Genomic DNA, 19,912 nt, shown 5'->3' with positions numbered 1-19,912 from the left:
TAAAAATAGCTTGTTTTGTCTAGCTTGATGTAGATTTTGAGATACTATAGAAACAACATGTGGATTTTTGTGTTGATAATATTTTTGTTAAGGAGATGCTATTTTGCCAGTTTTGGCTCAAAATTCTTATTAAACTCAAATAAGTTCCCAAGATAGACTTTAATGTATTTTCTTTAGTATTTCTCACTATTATTGGGAATTTCCTCATTAATACTTACTGTAAGAACTTTGCCAATACTGTAGTCATCATTTAAGACCAAGGTAGTACCATACCAGAATGCCAATGCATATGATGCATATATCAGTAAGAAAGCAGCACCCATAGATATATTAGAAGTAATGGCCTTTTTTATTCCCATTCGTTTAGCATCTTCTAAATTTTTATGGTATCTGGAAGGAACACAGAAGTTCAAAATAGACTCAGAATTTTAACATAGCACGCAGCACCAAAAACTCTGTGGGTGAATTAGAAAAAGAACACTCAAAAAGTACAACAAGATATATAAAATATATAACTCTAAGACTGTACAAAGATAAGCCCAGTAGTCAGGCACAGAGACTTTAAGGTAACTCCTAAAAAGGCCAACATCAGTCAAGCTGGTATACAGAAAAAAAGAAGAGCACTGCAGTGCAGGGACTGGCATTCAAGTTTCTTAACCTGTGGGACAGTGAACTTTGATCATAAACCATTCAGGACAGGTTTGTAGATTATAATTGTTAGCTTAATATAAAACAATGATGTTTTACAGTATAGTGAAAATCAAGATATTGTTTACTAGTACCTTCAGAATAACTACTGAGTAATCTGATTACCAAGGATACCATCATCTCTTCTCATGGTAGGGCCTTTTTTTTTTTGTCTAAAGCTCTCACTGTGTGCTACTTAGTTTGTACGCTTTCTAGAGCAGAGACAATATATTAATTTATTTTGTTATTTTCTAGAAAAATAATTAATTGTCTTTCAAAATGTAGTTAAACTTATAACCCATAGTGAAACCTGTAACAGACCACTTGGCATTACCTAAAAATGCAAGAAGCACAAGATTTACTTGTTTGACAGACTTTCAACAGCAAAGATACAAGAAAATTTCAAACCGTTTGAAGTGAGTACTTTAAAATCAGCTGACGAAAGCAAATATTGCTCTTACCTTTTAATTTCTTTGTCCTGTCCTCCAAAAGCTATTACAGTACGGATTGCTGCCAGAACCTCCTCTGCAACAGCACCGGCTTTTGCGTATGCAGCTTGTTCTTTGTCAGTGAAACTAGAGAGAATCTAATACAGGATCAAATTTTTTTACTTGAGAAAAACAGAATGAGCTCAAACACTTCGTAATAGTTTTTATCACAGTTACTTTCTTCCAATATGAAGACTTTCAATTATATTATATATGAGTGCAGAATGTTCAATATCAAAATCGTTAAGTACCTCATGAATCCAATCACATAATTCAACATTACCCATTCTCAACAACTAAGGGCTGGATTTTTCAGTCTGCTTTCACCCAGTGCAGAAGATTAGATGACGACTCATACTGAGCTGGTGTGGTTCTCCCCAGGCAGATCTCCTCAGCTCATTCTCATCTCTGGCTACCTTAGCTGGAGGGCTCTATGGTTTACTTTAATTGGCCACAGTCCATGAAGACTCTTAGCCTGTAGACATACTTAGCACATGCTTCTCTACTCCTACCTTTTCCACAATATAGTCACTCAAGATAGGGAAGGATTATATGATCTTTGAAACGCAAGAAAAATAAATAAATAAAACTAAATTTAAAAATAAATAAATAAATATCTGAAGGCTTTCAAACTACAAATGTAAGTCACCAATCCCATGGTAATTTAGTATTTGTCTCATCTAAGTCTGCCTAAAGTTTCTTACCAAAGCTGTTAACAACTCTGAAAATAAATTCTATGTCTAAGACCAAGGCTTGGTCTAATTTAATTATTCATGAGGTGGAATTATTCCTTCCAACAGAACAGGCAATCATGTGGATGAAGTTTAACAGTTACAGATGTGGATTCCACTCATATATCTTGTTTTCTTTTCTATATAAGAATATGCCATATTGGCTGAAACAGCTTTAAATCAAACAAATCTGCACAATCTACAGGAATTATAATATTCAAACTACATGAAGGTACTTATATACAGTTCATCTGAGAGGTTATGTACATAGACATGGTCTAAAGCTATAATTGTTCTAAGCTATACATTCTAAGAGTAAGAATTACAGATACATAGATTTATTTCATTATCTCTGTTTAATATAAAACTTGGCACTGAATATATGTTAACCTACCTTTGCCCACATGGCTGCTGAAAGTCCCAGGACAGGACTGACTGCTAGTATTACAAGGGTTAATTTCCATCCTCTTATGAGACCAACAATAAATCCGGCTATAAATGTTGTTACTGATTGAATAAACAATCCAATTTTGTCACCTATCCCATCATTAATTTTGGAGACATCACTGAAAAACAAATTACATCCAGACAGGAAGGAAAATGTAGAAAGTATAAGAAAGCTTTTCAGTTTTTTTACATGGGCATCTATGTAGAAGTCAATCTTTATTATTAAATTACTTCCAAACAACAGTCTGCTTCAAGATAAGGCACTATATAGTGTGGTCAAGGAAAAAATCACATCTCTTGTGAAAATGTAATGCTATAAACCTAGTTTTGTCTCAAAAGGCTGAAATTGTGCCTACATTGCAAAATTACTCTCACTTTTTTTTTTTTATCTCTTTGGAAACTGTTGGATATTTGGAAAGAAAAGATAAAACCTTTCAAGAAGGCAAAGGGAAAGGAATAGCTTGCCATGCAATTAAAGCTGTTCACCCTGCTGGGGTCAGTCAGCACTTTATTCAGTCCTCAATGTGCACTGAAATTAACTACATTTTCTCTTCATGAGGTAATCTCGTAGGCTGGGCTTCATCCATCCTCAGAGTTTAAAGGAACTTATGAAAATGCTTTTCTGATATTGTTGTGACAGTCCAGTATCAGAAGCATTAGAAGTTCAGTCTCTGAGACTCTCCATGAGAAAACTTGAAAACTTCATTTGACAATGAAACAATTCAATTTAATTTCACAGTGAAATTTCATTTCACAATGAAATAATTCAATTTACAAAAAAAAAGAAAAAGATGTAACTCATACATGCTTCGTAAGATAAAATAACATTGGGTAAGGTATAGCGTACTTACTCTAGAAGACGAGTGTTAAGTTCTCCTGCATCATTTACATCAAACCATCCAATTTCCTGTCTTATAATTGCATGAAAAAAATTTTGTCTGATTTTTTTTATTTGCCGGCCTGCTGCTAGAGTCCAAAATGAAGTTTGGATATAAGCAGCAAGGAAAACACAAGCTCCTATTGCAGAATAGTAGTATGCATATCTGAAAGAAAAAAAAATTAAAAAGGGCAAAAATTGTCTGAAAGTAGTTTTAATTACCTCATTGCTTTGTATTTAGCTTGATGCTTACTTCTTCTGTCTTGGTCCTGAATTAGAGTTTACATGTTTTTACGAGAGTTTACATTTTCCTGTAAAACTTGCCAAGTTTTCTATGAGGAGTATTTTAATATCAGTTCTCAGATAGGCAATAAATGAAACAAAGCTATCGTTAGACAGGAATTACTTTTTCTTTTTGTCAATATAGTATATATTTCCTCATAAGATTACTTCAGAACTATATTTTAGACACAATACCCTTTTCACTTAAATGTGTCATTTATAAAAATGCCATAACATTTTTGTTTTACCACATATAAACAGACCTAATCATATATGCCTATAATCACACACATTTACAGCATATGACATGGCTATCAATATAAATATATACATGCATGGATGCTGTAAGTATTTCCTGATTTGAGAATACAACACTACTATATATGCATCTATTGCAGGCAAATGTCACTAGATCAAAAATTATTTTGCTCTCCATTTTATTATGAACTGATACTTTAAATTAATTGAGCTCTGTGCTATGAGCAGGGTGTCTAATCAAAACCAAGAAGTGCATGATCCACTGTATTTCTTAAACTGGAACTGAATTTAAGCCACAGTTATAAACTGTTCAAACATAATCAAATCAGATATGATTTAATTCAGAATTGATATCAGAATCAGTTACAGGTGAACTTAATCCAGAACTAAACCATAAAAATATAACTGAACTGATTCTCTGTTTGTAAAACATGACTGAAAACAATGGCTAAATATTAATGGTCTGTAATACATGTAATTGCAAGACTACTGAATCTATATAAAAGCAAATAACTAGCAAAAAGCTTTAAAGCTCTTAGGACTTTCACTCACTCGTAGTAAGTTATTCATACTGATTCTTTAAAATTGTAGCGTGAAACTTGGCAGGAGCAAATTGCAGGAATCTGTGTGCAAATGCTCTGCTCAAAAAAGGAGAGAATGGCTTTATAGATGAAACATCCAATTTTAATCCAGACTTTTTTGTGGCTAATTTCTGTATGAACTTAAATTCCCTTCCACTGCCACTTCATTAAAGCCAGTATTATTGCACTCCCTCTTCAGAGCATGAACGAGGACTTCAGAATATTTGTTCCAGAAAAGTTTTGCCAAAATTACTTTAAAGAAACCTTCTTGCTTTACTGTGAATTATTTTCAAGCAAGTGTAATCCTGCAAACTGATAACAAACAACATCATGGTCTGGGAGCACTAGTGTGTCCAGGTTCTGTAATGCTATCATGATAGCAATGATACTCTGAATGGCCAAGAGCAGCATGGAGTTGAAGAACATGGCTATTAAGACAAAACAGGTTTGTTTATTCTGAATTGCCTTTCATACAGCTGAGAGTTGCGCCTCTGTGTGCCTCACTAGTTAAAAATTAATGTAAAGCTAACGCAGTGTCATACAGTTTAGTCAGGAACTTTGGAACAATACTCATTATTAAATGAACTTTACCTAAACTGTTCAATAAAAATATGTTAATACCTGACTGAATGCTGGTTAGTTGAATATTGACCTTAGTCATCTTTAGCTCCGTTAAAACTCTACACAGAAACTACTAAACTAAACCCATGAACACTCTTTCTAAATTCAGCAGTAATTACTTTAGACAATTACTTTATGATGTTACATCACTTCAAATAATTGTTTTATACTTGGACTTTGTTTCATAAGAAATTGTATCAAAGAGATTGATATATTTGCCAGATTCTACGCTGAAGAAATAGATTCTGTAAATTCACTGCTGAAACTTAATAGAGAGTAAACGCTCCCTGCATTGTAAAATAATGGTTCTTTTTCGCTTGAGAAATAGTTGGGTTTTAGGAAAACTGTTGTTTGAGTAACAAACACAACCGAGTCCATGTGTATGGTTCAGTATTTGAGCACACCTGTGTGAGAACTTTGTCCCTGTAAACAATGTTCGTTATTATTTGACCTGCTGGCAGGTGTTCTTAGAGAAACAAGGGCTGGGTACAAACAACTGCTTCTTCAAACCAGTGAACATGCTAACTCGAGGCACTATCTAAAAGCTTTAGAAAAAAGAATCTCGTCCTGTGCTGCCAATAAGTAATACATTCCTCATTCAACAATTTGTTTCTATAGAGAAACTTGAGCTGCTTTTTATTTATACTTGTACTTTCAGAGTTAATGTCTAAAATACTAGGTGGCATACATGATGTTAATAAAAGATGTCCCTCAAATAGACCATCTTTTAGGGTCATGAGAACAGGCAGTTCTCAATGTTTAGATGTTGATGTAGATCTATATTCACATTTACACTTTGTGTCAGTTTGTCTGTTTCCTGTACTCTTTGTTCTTTAAGCAGCAGCTTTATCCTAGATAATCGCCCACTGAGAACAGCAGGAGGATTCCTATTGTTTTTAGTTGAGATGATGTGATATGAGTTCAGAGATTAAAAGAACACCAAACCATTACTCAAAAATAGTTATGATTGGTTGTTGGTCTAAAAGGCTTATAAATGACACATTAAAATACACACTACTCTTATGCTACAATGGTCAGTAATACCTTGTGTAATTCTATTACATCCTGCTTTAAAATACAGGTTATATATGTTTGAGTAGAAAAGAAAAAAAAAAAACCAAAACAAAATACGTTGATTTGAAAGCTGTGTATTCACCCATGCACAAATTATTTTGTTGTGAAATTTTGCTATCAAATTTGCTTTCAAGTCACTGGGCGCTTTTATATCCTGCTGAAGGTGTGTAAGCATTACTTGCTTTCATGTCAGAGACTGACAGAAATGTTGCAGGAGCAAGAAACTTCATATGCCTGTACTCTCTTACAAAACATAATTGCCAGTTCTCTGCTAGTTCATTCTCATTACATATGAGTTCTTCATTTCTAAGCAACAGCCTTTTCCTAACTAGCTCTTGCCGATTTATTTCAGAGTAAAGAAACTTTTTTGGTAAAAATAGGTTTTTTAAAATTAGAAACTTACCTACTCAATATAAATCATCTATAAGTTTATACCATTAACAGAAATGACAATGCACTTCAATATAAAACATCAAGAGATAAGCAAATGCCTTTTTTCTTCCTTCTCTTTGGAAAAGACAGTTGCCTTGAACACATCAGCACTCCTGAGATATCAGATTTTTTCAATACCTAATGAGGAACAGACTTAAATCTGAAGAAAAGAAGCTGAAGTGGTACAAGAAAATGCACTTGAACTTTAGACATCTGGCATAAACCAAGTCCATGGACAGTGGTTAATAAAGCCCCATAACAAAACACATCTATTGGCAACTGACGTTTCTCCTGATTTGCCCTTTTCTTCATGAAGCTTTGTACTAACTATTGTCAACTCTAGAACGCAAGATTTAAGTTTGCATATGATCTAACTCTCCTGTAATCCAGATACTTTAGTTGAGCTTAATGTGTTGGCACCAAAGTAGGTACTATCTGACAATTTTAATTCTGCCTTTTATCCGTGAATCACCATAGCTCAAGAAACCAATGGATGATAATCAACATAATTTTTTAGCATAACAGCTACTGTTTATAAATTCAGAGGAAGAGAAGGAAGAAGGATGGAAATACAGATGGCACTGGGACACATGTGGATGAGTGAGAGCAAGAAGTTATATCAAAATTGTTAGGAATGGCTGAGGATGTTCAAGAACTCTTCCACTGCCCCCAATAATTTCACGTGTGAATCTTTAGTTACACACATCATTCAAACAGCCATTGCTTTTATGTTGTTTAAAGCATGCAAAACATCTGTGACTAGATATATGTGCCTACATTAAAAAAGAAAAGGAAATATCAATTTCTAATTACCTTGTCATGTCTTCTTCCAGTGTGGCAAAAATATCTGAAGAGGAATTCACTGCAGAAATGTTTTCTTACAAAGGAAGAAAAGAGTAAATACTTTTAATAGAGCAAGTTTTAACAAATTTGTTTTTCTGCATGCAGTTCAGCGAATTCTGAGTTGCTACATCTCCTTTTGAATCAAGCTGATTTTAATGAAAGGAGGAGTGTGATGATTTCAGGCTTCTACCTATTCAAAAACAATGATTGTACTAATAATAGGTTAGTCATAACTCCATTGACTGCAAAATTACATCAATGTGTTTGAGAAGACTGCAGGTGCAGCATTTTGCATTTGCACCGTAAAAATCTGATTGTACGTGGGAAGGAGTAAATCCTAAACTACTTGTTCTGATGAAGGCAATATGCCTGTATTTCTGTCTTAGAGCAGCATAATAAGAGAAAAAAATGGATGCAGGACAGAAGACAATCTGTCTGTTTTCTGTATCACCATAGACATTTATTAAAATGTTTAATAAAATTGTATTAGATAGTATTTCAGGCAACAAACCTGTTCACAAGTTTAACATCTAATATGTGACTTCAGAGGACAATGCAATCTGGTCTGTCAGTTGATACAAAAGTGACAGTGTCACTCCTACCTCCTGTATCCAGCATTGCACATCTGCCCTACTTTGTCTTTGATTTCATATTTCTGATTTAGAAAGAAAGGTTATTCAACAAAATGAGAAAATAAGTACTTTTATTTTTGGTAGCAAATTTTTGGTTGGTTTGCTTACTGATCTGATTCACCTTATGAAATATAATTTTCAGGCTTGATGTGAGGGAATCAACAGGAACTCATTTTGAAGAAAAGGAAAACCATCCTCTTTCTATTTATCACAGTCACAGTTAGACATGATTTATTAAATGTGCATTGCAGTAGTTAATTTGAAAAAAAAAATCTACTAATGCAGAAACTAAGAATTCTGAGAAAAAAAAAATCATACTGTGTCTCTGTTACAGCAAACACAAGAGTTACTAATTTGCAAGATAGTATAGTAGCAAGTTGGGTTTCTGACATCAATATCCCATGTAAAGATGATTGAATCTCCTTGGCTGTTTTTCACATATGAGCCATTGTTCTCTTCATAGAAAATAAATTCTTACCTGGAATACTTGTGTCTCCAGAAGAAACAAAGCTATCAGTCATATCACCAAAAATCATCATCATAATAGGTAGACTGCTTCCATGCGCTATTGCCAGGAGACTGCCTACTATCATTAGTAATTTATCCAAGCAACTGGAGTATCGAAACTGTGGGTGAGAAGATAAATTCATTTGAACTGTGGTATTAGAATGCTAACACAATGTTCTGCATGCAAAAGCTGGGATGTCAAGAAAAAGCTATCAACTGTACACCTTGTGTCCCAAAACTACAACTTTATCTGATTAGAAATTTGGTTTACAAAACAATTTAAATGCACAGGAATAAAACATTCTAATATAAGCACCTTTATACTACAAACTCTCAAAACCAGAGAAGTGTACTATTTTAGTGTATCAATATCTGCAACTGGGTAAGAAAATGAAAACAAGGTGCAAGAAATTTTCCCTTTTGAAGTTTGATATTTGAAGTTCAAACTATAAGAAATTTTAATGGCATTATGCTATTTGAGGCAATAATTACTTTATCGTAAATTCATTATTATGCGGCCATAAAAACTGTTCCTAATGTACCATAGACATTATCAAAACTTACTGAAATCCTAAATAACTCTTGCCATTGAACTTTACTAAGTTTGAGCTCATCTATTACAAAATCATTTGCTTTATTCTGTACTGTAAAATACTAAGTTTATTGTTGTAAATTATAGCACTATGATGTAATTGTAGAAGTGCAAGCCTATGTAACAAAGCAGAAAAACGGGGCATTGGCCAGCATCACAGGCTATAAGTTTATTTTTGTTATTTGCCATATCATTACTGTGCATTATGCACACTAAACCTACAAAATGTTAAGTGTTTCAATATTACGAAGAGTACCTAGGATTTACTTTAATTAAATATTAACATATTGCATTACTTTAAAATAACAGTCACCAAGGGCAAATCGTGCTTGACAAACCTGATCGCGATGACACCGAACTGAGTGGGGAAGTGGACATTTCAAAAGGGAGAGCTGCCCTGCAGGATGACCTGTACAGGCTGGAAGAGCTGGCTGACAAGAGCCTTATGAACCTCAACTAGGACAAGTGTAAGGTCTTGCACCTGGGGAAACATCATCCAGGAGTGCAGCACAGGCTAGGATCTACCCACATGGGGAGCAGCTCTGTGGAAAGGAACCTGGGGGTTCTGGTGGACAACAAACTCAACATGAGTGAACAAAGAGCTGCCAACAGGATGCTGGGCTGCGTTAGTGAGGGCATCACCAGCAAGGTCATTATCCCGCTCTACTCAGCACTTGTCAGGCCACACCTGGAATACTGTGTTCAGTTTTGGTCCCTGCTGTGCAAAAAATATGTGGGTCAAGAGAAGTGCCAGGAAGATGATCAAAGGATTGAGAAGCCACCATGTGAGGAAAGGCTGAGAGAACTGGGCTTGTTCAGCCTTGAGAAAAGAAGGCTTAGGGGAGACCTCATCACCGTGTTCCAGTATTTAAAGGGTGGCTACAAAGAAGATGGAGACTCCCTTTTTACAAGGAGTCACATGGAAAAGATGAGGGGTAATGGGTACAAGTTATTCCTGGGGAAATTCCGATCGGACTCAAGAGGGAAATTTTTCATTATGAGAACAATTCAGCCATTGGCATCATGTCGCCAGGGAAGTGGTGGATTGCCCAACAGTGGACACTTAAAAGATTCAGCTGGAGAGGGTGCTGGGTCATCTTGTCTAGACTGTGCTTTTGCCAAGAAAGGTTGGACCAGATGATCCTTGAGGTCCCTTCCAACCTGGCATGCTATGATTCTATGATATATACAGTAAATTGAAACTTTCTGGAATTTAAGGTACTTTTTAAGGCACTTTTTAACTGTAAGTATCATCAGTGCCATGGAGTTGCACTTTACTGCTGACTCAGGTGATGAAAAATGGTTAATGGGGCTGACTAGTGTGATTAGTACCTGACTCAAATAATTTAGAGGTCAAGACCATACATAATCTTAGGTACACAAGCACACTTTTCATTATATCTGAAGTGACTGAACATGGAAATCCCCACCTTTCTCAAACAAAAATCTAGTACAGCTGTGTTTAGCATGACAACTTACTAAGCTAAGGCAAGATGGCTAAGAATCCATGTCAGTAATAAGACAGATTCTTTAACAAAACTACATCCAAAGAAGAAATGTTTGATTGCTGTAATTTATCACATGTTCTGTAGTATCAAAGTATTTGGTAGCGGAAAAATGATATATGCAGTACTCAACATAATTTAAAACATTTTTTTGTGTACACTTTGAAATCTGCATACATATGTATATATATGTGCCCATATATATATATATATAAAAACTTACCAGTTGAAGTGGGCTGACCGTCTTAGGTTTTTCTGCTTTCTTCTTTTTCTTCTCCTTGCTTAAAAAGTATGGTAGTTTTAGTGCATTTAAAAAGCAAAAAGATTTCACAGAAATACAAATGCAGTGTATTAATGAAGTTCAATTAAAGTATAGTTATGAAATAATTTTGCAGAAAACAATTGTGTGTAAATGAATATGATTTATTGAGCATTCTTGGGATATTTTTATTTAAGCCTGCAGGTATATAAATTGCATCAGCTCCTGCTGCTATAAATTTATGTCAACATCTTCCCAGTTCACCCCTCTCAAGGGTGCAAGAACACCAAAAATGGCTGGTGGTTCCACCATCTGATCTGGGAAGTTGTGTACTGAAGCAGTATATAGCTTTCAAAATGGGAAAGCAGAAGATAACTTACAAAGTCAAATTTTTTGCACATGAGGGATGGGAAATAGAGAAAATGTTCAAGGAATGCAAAATACTGATTCCTTTCCATGCTAAAAATTTTAACACGCTTTTTAGCTGATGACATAATTGTATCCCAGATGTCTATTCTGACACCCTTTCTGCAATATTGTAGAATTGTTTTCAATAAACTGTAGTCAATACTGTGGACACAGTCCTTAAAAAAAAAAAAGATAAATGGTCTTCTGCACCAAATAAATGTGTCAATCAATGATACTTTCAAATTGATACAAAGCTTTCTGTTATTAGACTTTCCTGATAAAATAAGCAAAATTTAAAAAATTAAATAAAAATCTAAAATAATTTAACCTTATAAGCTTCAATATAGAACATATTTGCAATGTTTAAGAATACTTACTGTTTGTCCTCAGATTCACGACCCTGATTGAAGGCAGTGATCTCATAACTATTTCTATTTGCAATACGCATCTTCTTCTTTTCATCTTCAGAATGCATTTTAAATTTATTTAAGTTAGCTTCCTGTAAAATAATATCTTACCGAGAAATACACAACCATTAAGCCAAGAACAGTAATATCAATAAGGATTTGTTTGAAATAAAAATATAGATACTTATTAAAATAAAAAAGTTATTAATGTCATATGTTGTAAATGAATCCTTGTCACAGGCAAGTATAAACCTGTGGAAACAAAGCCAGATATTTGGATTTTGCTTACAAACATGTACATTTTGTATTTCTATCATTTTGATAACTGTGTGTCTTTCCTTTAATTTCATTTGAAGGATATAAGCATTATATTTTCTGTAATTCAGCACAGACATAAAAAATAAATGAGAAAGTAGAGGTTTATTTAAAAGAATACACAGTTATTTGGAATTTTCCCAATTCAGTTATCAGTGAATTTTACAAATATCTCTGATTTAAAAGAAAAATACATTGACTTACCGTGAAGGTTCTTCTTGGTTTGTGTGTAGTTCTCTGAAAGACCGTTCAAAAATCAGACGAATTAATGTGGTTGAGGATGTGCATCATGACTGGACTTTGCTCTTATGTAAAACAGAGATGATGAACAGCTTTATATTTTTTTTTTTTTCCTTGTCCTTCCCCCCTCCCAGTTCTGTTGCCTCATGTACTTTGGAGAGTAAAGTTTAAGCACTTTGGACTCTGCCTCCCTTTAGCGTATTTAACAAAGGAAGTTCTTAAATAAATGGTTATTTCATTGTCACCTGGCAAAATAAGCCTGAACAGTCTATTATTCCCCCAGGAGAAGTTCCCCTTATCACTGTTGGCTTAATTATGTCCCTTAAAACTCCCAGGAATTCATTTTTACCTTATTAGAGATGGTGCTGAATACTCCAAGTTACTCTTACACTTAAGGATGAATCCATTCTTTAATACACAGTGAGAAGGAAACCAAATAACAGAAAAGGAGTGTTTTATTCTTTTGTTTCTTTTACCTTCTTCTAAGTCTCATCCAGAAAAATACGATCCATCTAACCTGAAATAAAACAGGATTTTATGACAGTTCATATCATTTTTCATTTGAATAACTGCAGAGCAGCACGACGAGTTTCAGACTCAGTTTAGAAATGGTTTGGGAATATCTATGGTGCTCAATTAGAATCATTCTGATTTGTGAATGTATCCTCAGATTCTAAACTCTTCAAAATCATGAAATATATTGCTTTTATTAGTATCTGTAAGAATTACTTCAATTAAATAAAAACAACTATTTAAAACATTTAAAATAAATTAATTGCACTTCTTAACTGTTATTTCAATGCATATAGTAAAATAGATATGTTCAACACCTTTACAGTAATAAAATTTACAAAAAGTTAAATAAAAATCCCTATTCTAGAAGACAAGAAAATTTGCGTGAATTTCTCTGTATGTCTCCTGTCACTTTACTCAAACAAAACTTACTCAATCTGATAATTAACCAGAAGAGATAACTTTTGTTCCTTTGGTCATGCTTACCTGTAATCTCAAAATTTTGATATAACTGAGTACATTTACAGTGTTTAGGAATACAAAGAGTCTTATCAGAGTGAGGATTACTTCAGAAAGGGTAGTTTACCATTGTCTGACAAACAAAATATATAGGATTAATAAATATAAATATTGTCTGTTTATGAAAAGTCATCCTGAAATATTTGTTTAGACTTCTATCACACAGTATCACAGTATCACAGTATGTTTGGGATTGGAAGGGACCTCAGAGGATCATCTAGTCCAATCCCCCTGCTGGAGCAGGAACGCCTAGGTGAGGTCACACAGGAACATGTCCAGGCTGGTTTTGAATGTCTCCAGAGAAGACAGGGCAGCCTATTCCAGTGCTCTGGCACCCTCACTGAGAAGAAGTTTTTTATCCACAGCAGTTAACAGGAAGACTTCTGGGTTTTAACTTCACAGAATCACAGAATCACAAAATGCTAGGGATTGGAAGGGACCTCAAAAGATCATCCACTCCAATCCCCCTGCCGGAGCAGGAACACCTACGTGAGGTTACACAGGAGTGTGTCCAGGCAGGTTTTGAATGTCTGCAGAGGAGACACAGCCTCTCTCGACCTACTAACCACCCCCCTTCTAATACACCCCAGGATGCCATTGGCCTTCCTGGCCACAAGGGCAGAGTGCTGGCTCATGGTCATCCTGCTGTCCACCAGGACTCTCAGGTCCCTTTCCCCTACACTGCTCTCTAACAGGTTGTTCCCCAACTTATACTGGAACCTGGGGTTGTTCCTACCCAGATACAAGACTCTACACTTGCCCATGTTATATTTCATTAAATTTTTCCCCACCCAACTCTCCAGCCTGTCCAGGCCTCACTGGATGGCAGCACAGCCTTCTGGCATATCAGCCACTCCTTCCAGCTTGGTGTCATCAGCAAACTTGCTGCTAGTACACTCTATTCCCTCATCCAAGTCATTGGTGAATATATTGAATAATATAGGCCCCAGTACTGACCCCTGAGGCACTCCACTAGATACTGGCCTCTCCAACTAGACTCTGCCCCACTGACCACGACTCTCTGGATTCTTCCCTTCAGTCAGTTCACAGTCTACTTTACTACCCGATCGTCCAGACCACACTTCCTCAGTTTAGGTGCAAGGATGCTGTGGGAGACTGTGTCAAATGCTCTACTGAAATCAGGATAGACCGCATCCACTGCTTTGCCATCATCTATCCACCTGGTTATGTCCTCATAAAAGTCAATAAGGTTGATCAAGCACAACTTCCCCTTGCTGAAGCCATGCAGACTGCCCCAAATGACCCTCTTATCCTTGACATGCCTTGAGATGGCACCAAGGATAAGTTGTTCTGTCACCTTTCCAGGGATGGAGGTAAGGCTGACCAGTCTATAGTTAGCTGGGTCCTCCTTCTTACCCTTTTTGAAGACTGGAGTAGCATTTGCTTTCCTCCACTCCTCAGGCACCTCTCCCATTTCCCAAGACTTGGCAAAGATGATGGAGAGTGGTCTAGCAATGACTTCAGCCAGCTCCCTCAGCACCCGGGGGTGCATCCCATCTGGACCCATGGATTTACAGATATCCAGATTGCTTAATTGCTCCCTAACCCAGTCCTCATCAACCATGGCAGACTACTCCGTTGTCCTGATTTCCTCTGGGGCCTCAGCGGTACAGGGCTCCTCAGCACAGTCTCCGGCAGTGTAGACAGAGACATAGAAGGCATCCAGTAACTCTGCCTTCTCTGAATCTTCTGTCACCAGGGCACCCACCCCATTCATCAGTGGGCCTACGTTGCCTCTGGTGTTAGTTTCATCTGCCATGTATTTGAAGAAGCTCGCTCTGTTGTCCTTGACCCTTCTTGTCTTGCAAGATTTGATTCTAAGGAGGCCTTAGCTTTGCTAGTTGCCTCCTTACATCCTCTGACAACAGCCTTATATTTTTTCCAAGTGGCCAGCCCCTCCTTCCATGATCTGTAAACTCTCCTCTTCCACTTGAGCTTACCCAGCAGTTCCCTGTTTAACCACGCAGGTCTCCTGGCTCCCTTCCTTGACTTCCTACGTGTTGGGATGCTCTGATCTTAAGCTTGGAAGAAGCAGTCACTGAATGCTAACCAGCTATATTGGGCCCCTTTACCTTCGAGTAACTTTTCCCACAGGATTTCCCCCAGAAATTGCTTGAAAAGGCCAAAGCTGGCCCTACTGAAATCCAGGGTTGTGATTCCACTTGGTATTCTGTTCCTGTCACATGAGATCCTGAACTCCACCGTCTCACGGTCACTGCAGCCAGTGCAGCCCTCAACCTTTACTGCTTCAACCAGACCCTCCTTGGTAGCGAGCATGAGATCCAGCAGCACTCCTCTACTAGTTGGCTCATTCACCATTTGCATGAGGAAGTTATCATCAATGCACTGGACGAACCTCCTGGACTGTGGCTGGCTGGTTGAGTAGTCCTTCCAGCAAGCATCAGGGTAGTTAAAATCCCTCACAACAACCAGGGCCTGTAATTGCGAGGCCGCTCTCAGCTGTCTGTAGAACTTGTGTGCCTAAGTGCTGTGCTGGACTTTATCTTAATGGACTTTTTCCACCATTCCAGATGCTGACTTACGATCAGTTTGTTCATGAAGTATTAAGACATTTTCACATACAGAAGAAGATTGGGTAAGTAAATATGGAGAAATAAATGCACAGAAACAGTCTGGAATAATTAATAGTGAGTACGATTCTGTAAAATACAGAATGATCTGTGTTACATAACTTAACTGCAGTCCAAAAATTATGTTATAATGATGCAAAATACAACTTAAAGACTCTTGTGAAGAACAGAGCTATACTGACAAGATGGGTGAATGGTCTGTAAGAGCAATGATTTAGAGAAGGATTTAAGGTTCGTCATAGTTTCTTGTTACAGTACAATCTCTCATTGCAGTAGAGTGTCCAAGAGAGAGGATTCAAATCATGTATTTATACCAATTAGGAGAGAGGAATCAATTAATTTCAAGAGACCTAATGGTCATCCTTCAAACATGCAACAAGTTCTTATGCTCAAAATTCTAAAAAGATGTGTTAATAAAATGTAGGAGCCATAAAACTATATCAGGTAAAAGGAAATTGGCTATTACTGTAAAACAGAGTGTTAAATAAACTTTATGAAAACTTACAAGTATTCTCATATAAAAAAGATATCTGGCAATTAAGATCCTCATAGAAGTAATAGCATCCAAGAGAGATTGTTCTGTCTTAAACTAAACAATTTCCATGAAGGGAAATAGAGCATGGAAGCAGCCACCCAATAGGTGCTATGAACCTGGGAACAACTGCAATTTTTAAAGTGAAACTAGATATTTTCCTCTTGTATAGGCTTTAATTTAGACAAGGTCAACTCTCCTGATCCTATGAGTCACTTTCCAGAACTTTCAGCTGGCTAAAATTTCTTAAAACATTTACCACCCAACTCAATGGAGGTAGCTCTTCAAGCTGCAGCTGTCACTGTCTTCACAGAGTACCCGTGTGGGACAGGGATGAGATGAACATTTAGCAGAGTTTTGGACAATCCCTGTGCGTGAACCTTATCAGCCATTTTTCTCTTGCTTGTCCAACGGACGTTTGAATTGTACAACAGTTCCCATATCAGCAGATTCCTGCTTCTTCTGATCATAGGATCACAAACTGTTTTGGGAATGAATTTTGAATAGTTTATGAGCCTTGAATAGCTCAAAGGTCATAGATTGGTTGTCTGTTTAAATCCATCTTCTGTGGGAAATGTCGTGACTAGTAAGTAGGAGAAAAAGATGCTTTCTCTCTTCTTTGACTTTTGAGTAAACAGGACACTCTGCTTTCGAGATGTTTAGAACATCTTTATTTTGCGCTAAGTCAATGTCCGTTTGATACAGACAATGTCTACCAAGAGTTTGTGCTTCAGGGATTCAGCCTACAGAATTAAAAAGAAATCTCCCTTGATGATGTCAAAGATTGGTTAAAGCTGGGGGTAAACTACTGATTTAACCAACTCATGTTGAGACAATTTCATCCCACAAATCATACTTTAGATGCATGTATTTTTTTAATCCGATACAGGCCAGCAAAGAGGATGACCAATTGACACATGATATAAGAATAAACCATTGTCACAGAAATTTTAATTGAACTTTGACATTAAGAGTGATAAGAGTGTGAAACAACAGCATGATAACTTCAACTTTTTAAAAAAATAATATTAATAAAATCTAACAATTTTAAGCTTATCAATAAAAATAGCAAACAAGAAACCAAAGCAAATATTTATTTACTTGTTTATTTATCACTGAAGTTATTAAATATGACTTAATGGTGCATTAATGCATGAGGATTTTAGTTTTCATAATCACTGCTTGCAGTATAGTTGCATTTAAAATGATTATTTTTCTAGCTAATGATATACCAAGGAGCTTGAATGAATTTTTCTTTTCCCTAACTTTGATTGGACACCTCTTGCCATGCACAAAGAGCCTTTGTAAGCTCAACATACACAAAAGCGTTCGGCAGTTACTGATTACTTACTACACACAAAAGATAACTTAAATTAATGAAATACTAAATGAGTGCCAGTATGCTCAGTGACCTAAATAAGGAAAAGTCTTTGCTGGCCAGAAAGTTCTCAATGAGGTGGAGTAGGGCTGGTTTCTGCCCTTGGAATGGATCCTCATGGTGACTGAACTGCTGTCTTCCAAATCCCTGCTTTTCCCTTAGGATTTTTCTCCTTTTCATTATGATGTTTTTCCTCTTGAATCCTTGAACTGCTGCCTGGCTCCATCTCAAGAGTTTTACCTCTGTCTGCAGTTTTACCACTCTTAACATGCAGAAGTCCACCCTATCAACTTTTTTGGAGTTCTTACTCAGAATTTAGCAATTTCCTCACAAGTCTGAGAGAGGGTTATGCAGCTGTGTCTTGGATTACAGACAGTCGAACTCCTGAGGAGGAGGGGAAGGAGTTTACAAGCGCAAGTATTTACATTTCAATATGTAACAGTATATTATAAGCTATACAGAAATCAAAGCTATTCATATTGACTTATACTATTCTACAACACTATTTAAAATTGCATTTTATAAGTATTTCTATTTCTCATGTTCAACTTGCCATCAACCAGAACCCCCAGATCCCTCTCTGCAGAGCTGCTTTCCAGCATCTTGTCCCCCAGTCTGTATGTACAGCCGGGGCCAACTAGGTGGGTAATCTTTCATAGAATGAAATTAAGTTGGCAGTTTCAAAAAAAAAAAAACCAACAAAACAAAACAAAAATAGGCAGAGATTTTCAGAGTATCTGAACTGTTAGGAAGTTTTTCTGATGCCTAACCTGTATTGCCCTTGAGATAGGTTATACTTATTACCCCTTTCCTATCCACAGCAAATATGAAGAACAACTTCTTCCATTCCACTTTGCAGTACTTTTGAAATCTTAATACTGCTTTCACAAGTGTTGTCTGTCCTCTCTAAACAAAACCCCCTCAGTTCCTATAACATTTCTGGATAGACTTTGTGCTATTCATCTTTGACATTGCTGTCCTCTGGACTCGAACTCTTTCACTGCTTTCTGTTGAGGAAAGTAGTCCCAAACTGGAATTTATTTAAAAATCTGCCTATTTTTGAAATTTCTATAACTAATTTGACTTCCTTGTGCTGTAGTTGTTTGGAAGTATACTTACTTACTTTACTTAAACTTGTATATTGGATGTTATTATTCTAGTGAAATGACTAAAAATAATCACTTCATTCAATTTATCTCATAAGAGATAAATTATGGCACTATGACCATATTCTGAATGTTAGTCTTTGACTAGAGTGAAATTGCTTTGTTTATTTTTGATGTTTACTGTAAAACAAATGATTGTGTTCTGTAAGGTAAATGTGATTCTATGGGCAATTGCATCCAGTGCATATCATACTTGCTCCCAGGCTCCAAACCTTTTATATAGCTGTACCCATGGACACTGGGTAGTAATGCATCCTCTTACCAAACACTTCTGCTTCCAGAAACATCCAACCACATGCCACAACTCTGTCTGCTTCACATGCCACAATGCCAATGCATCTCTGACAACAATCCAGGTAGATCCACCAGGGAGATTCTATTTGTGATATCAAGATGTGCCTGGAAGGGATCACTTTGCAAGAAATAGTTCTAAAGAGACTGGAGGAATTAACTCTCTCACTATGCAGCACTTCAGCAACAAGAACATCACATTTCTGTATATTGTGGCCAGCTACATCATGGCTACATTTCCTGAAGAGGCAATTAGCTGTAGTCATTCTATTGACCCAAACCAGGTGCTTTATTTTCTTGTTATCTGTATTTTCCCTTAACTCTCAACTTCACTCATTCCATAGGGGTTCATTAATCTTATCATTGGCCAAACATCACTCAGAAAGGGACAGCTGCGTAGCATTTAGAGGTCAGCTTTTGATAGCTGATCTGCTTTATCCTATATGTTTCATGCTTTCTGAAGGATAGAAAATGGTCTTCCCAAGGGATTAAAACATTCTCTCTCATTGACAACTCTGCTATGTAAAAATCTAAATGAGTGTCAATCCTAGAAAAACTCCTAAAGAACATTTCTTAACTGTCTTATCTTCACAGCAACTTCTTCATATATTTATTAAGCAGCCAGTGTAGGGTACAGTATTATAGTGCTTGATATAATTTCATTAATATCTATACTACAATAACATTATTATTTTACTTAAATTTATACCAACAT

At 36.3% G+C, this 19,912-nt stretch overlaps 1 protein-coding gene across 1 annotated transcript in view; it reads right to left on the bottom strand.

Annotated features, from left to right (window-relative positions):
• ABCB1 (ATP binding cassette subfamily B member 1) overlaps positions 1-11,699 on the bottom strand; it is a gene marked incomplete at both ends in the record, with an annotated part of 42,632 nt that extends 30,933 nt beyond the window's left edge. The window contains 8 exons of the mRNA XM_080338681.1: positions 219-390; positions 1,149-1,273; positions 2,301-2,472; positions 3,205-3,396; positions 7,292-7,355; positions 8,432-8,579; positions 10,781-10,838; positions 11,602-11,699. Of these exons, the coding sequence (XP_080194807.1) occupies positions 219-390; positions 1,149-1,273; positions 2,301-2,472; positions 3,205-3,396; positions 7,292-7,355; positions 8,432-8,579; positions 10,781-10,838; positions 11,602-11,699 (1,029 nt within the window). The remainder of the gene's footprint in view (positions 1-218; positions 391-1,148; positions 1,274-2,300; positions 2,473-3,204; positions 3,397-7,291; positions 7,356-8,431; positions 8,580-10,780; positions 10,839-11,601) is intronic.
• Positions 11,700-19,912: the final 8,213 nt, after the last annotated feature.

The sequence above is a fragment of the Nesoenas mayeri genome (assembly GCF_963082525.1).
Source record: "Nesoenas mayeri genome assembly, chromosome: 2".
Lineage (NCBI taxonomy): Eukaryota > Metazoa > Chordata > Aves > Columbiformes > Columbidae > Nesoenas > Nesoenas mayeri.
This window is presented reverse-complemented; position numbering and strand designations above follow the sequence as displayed.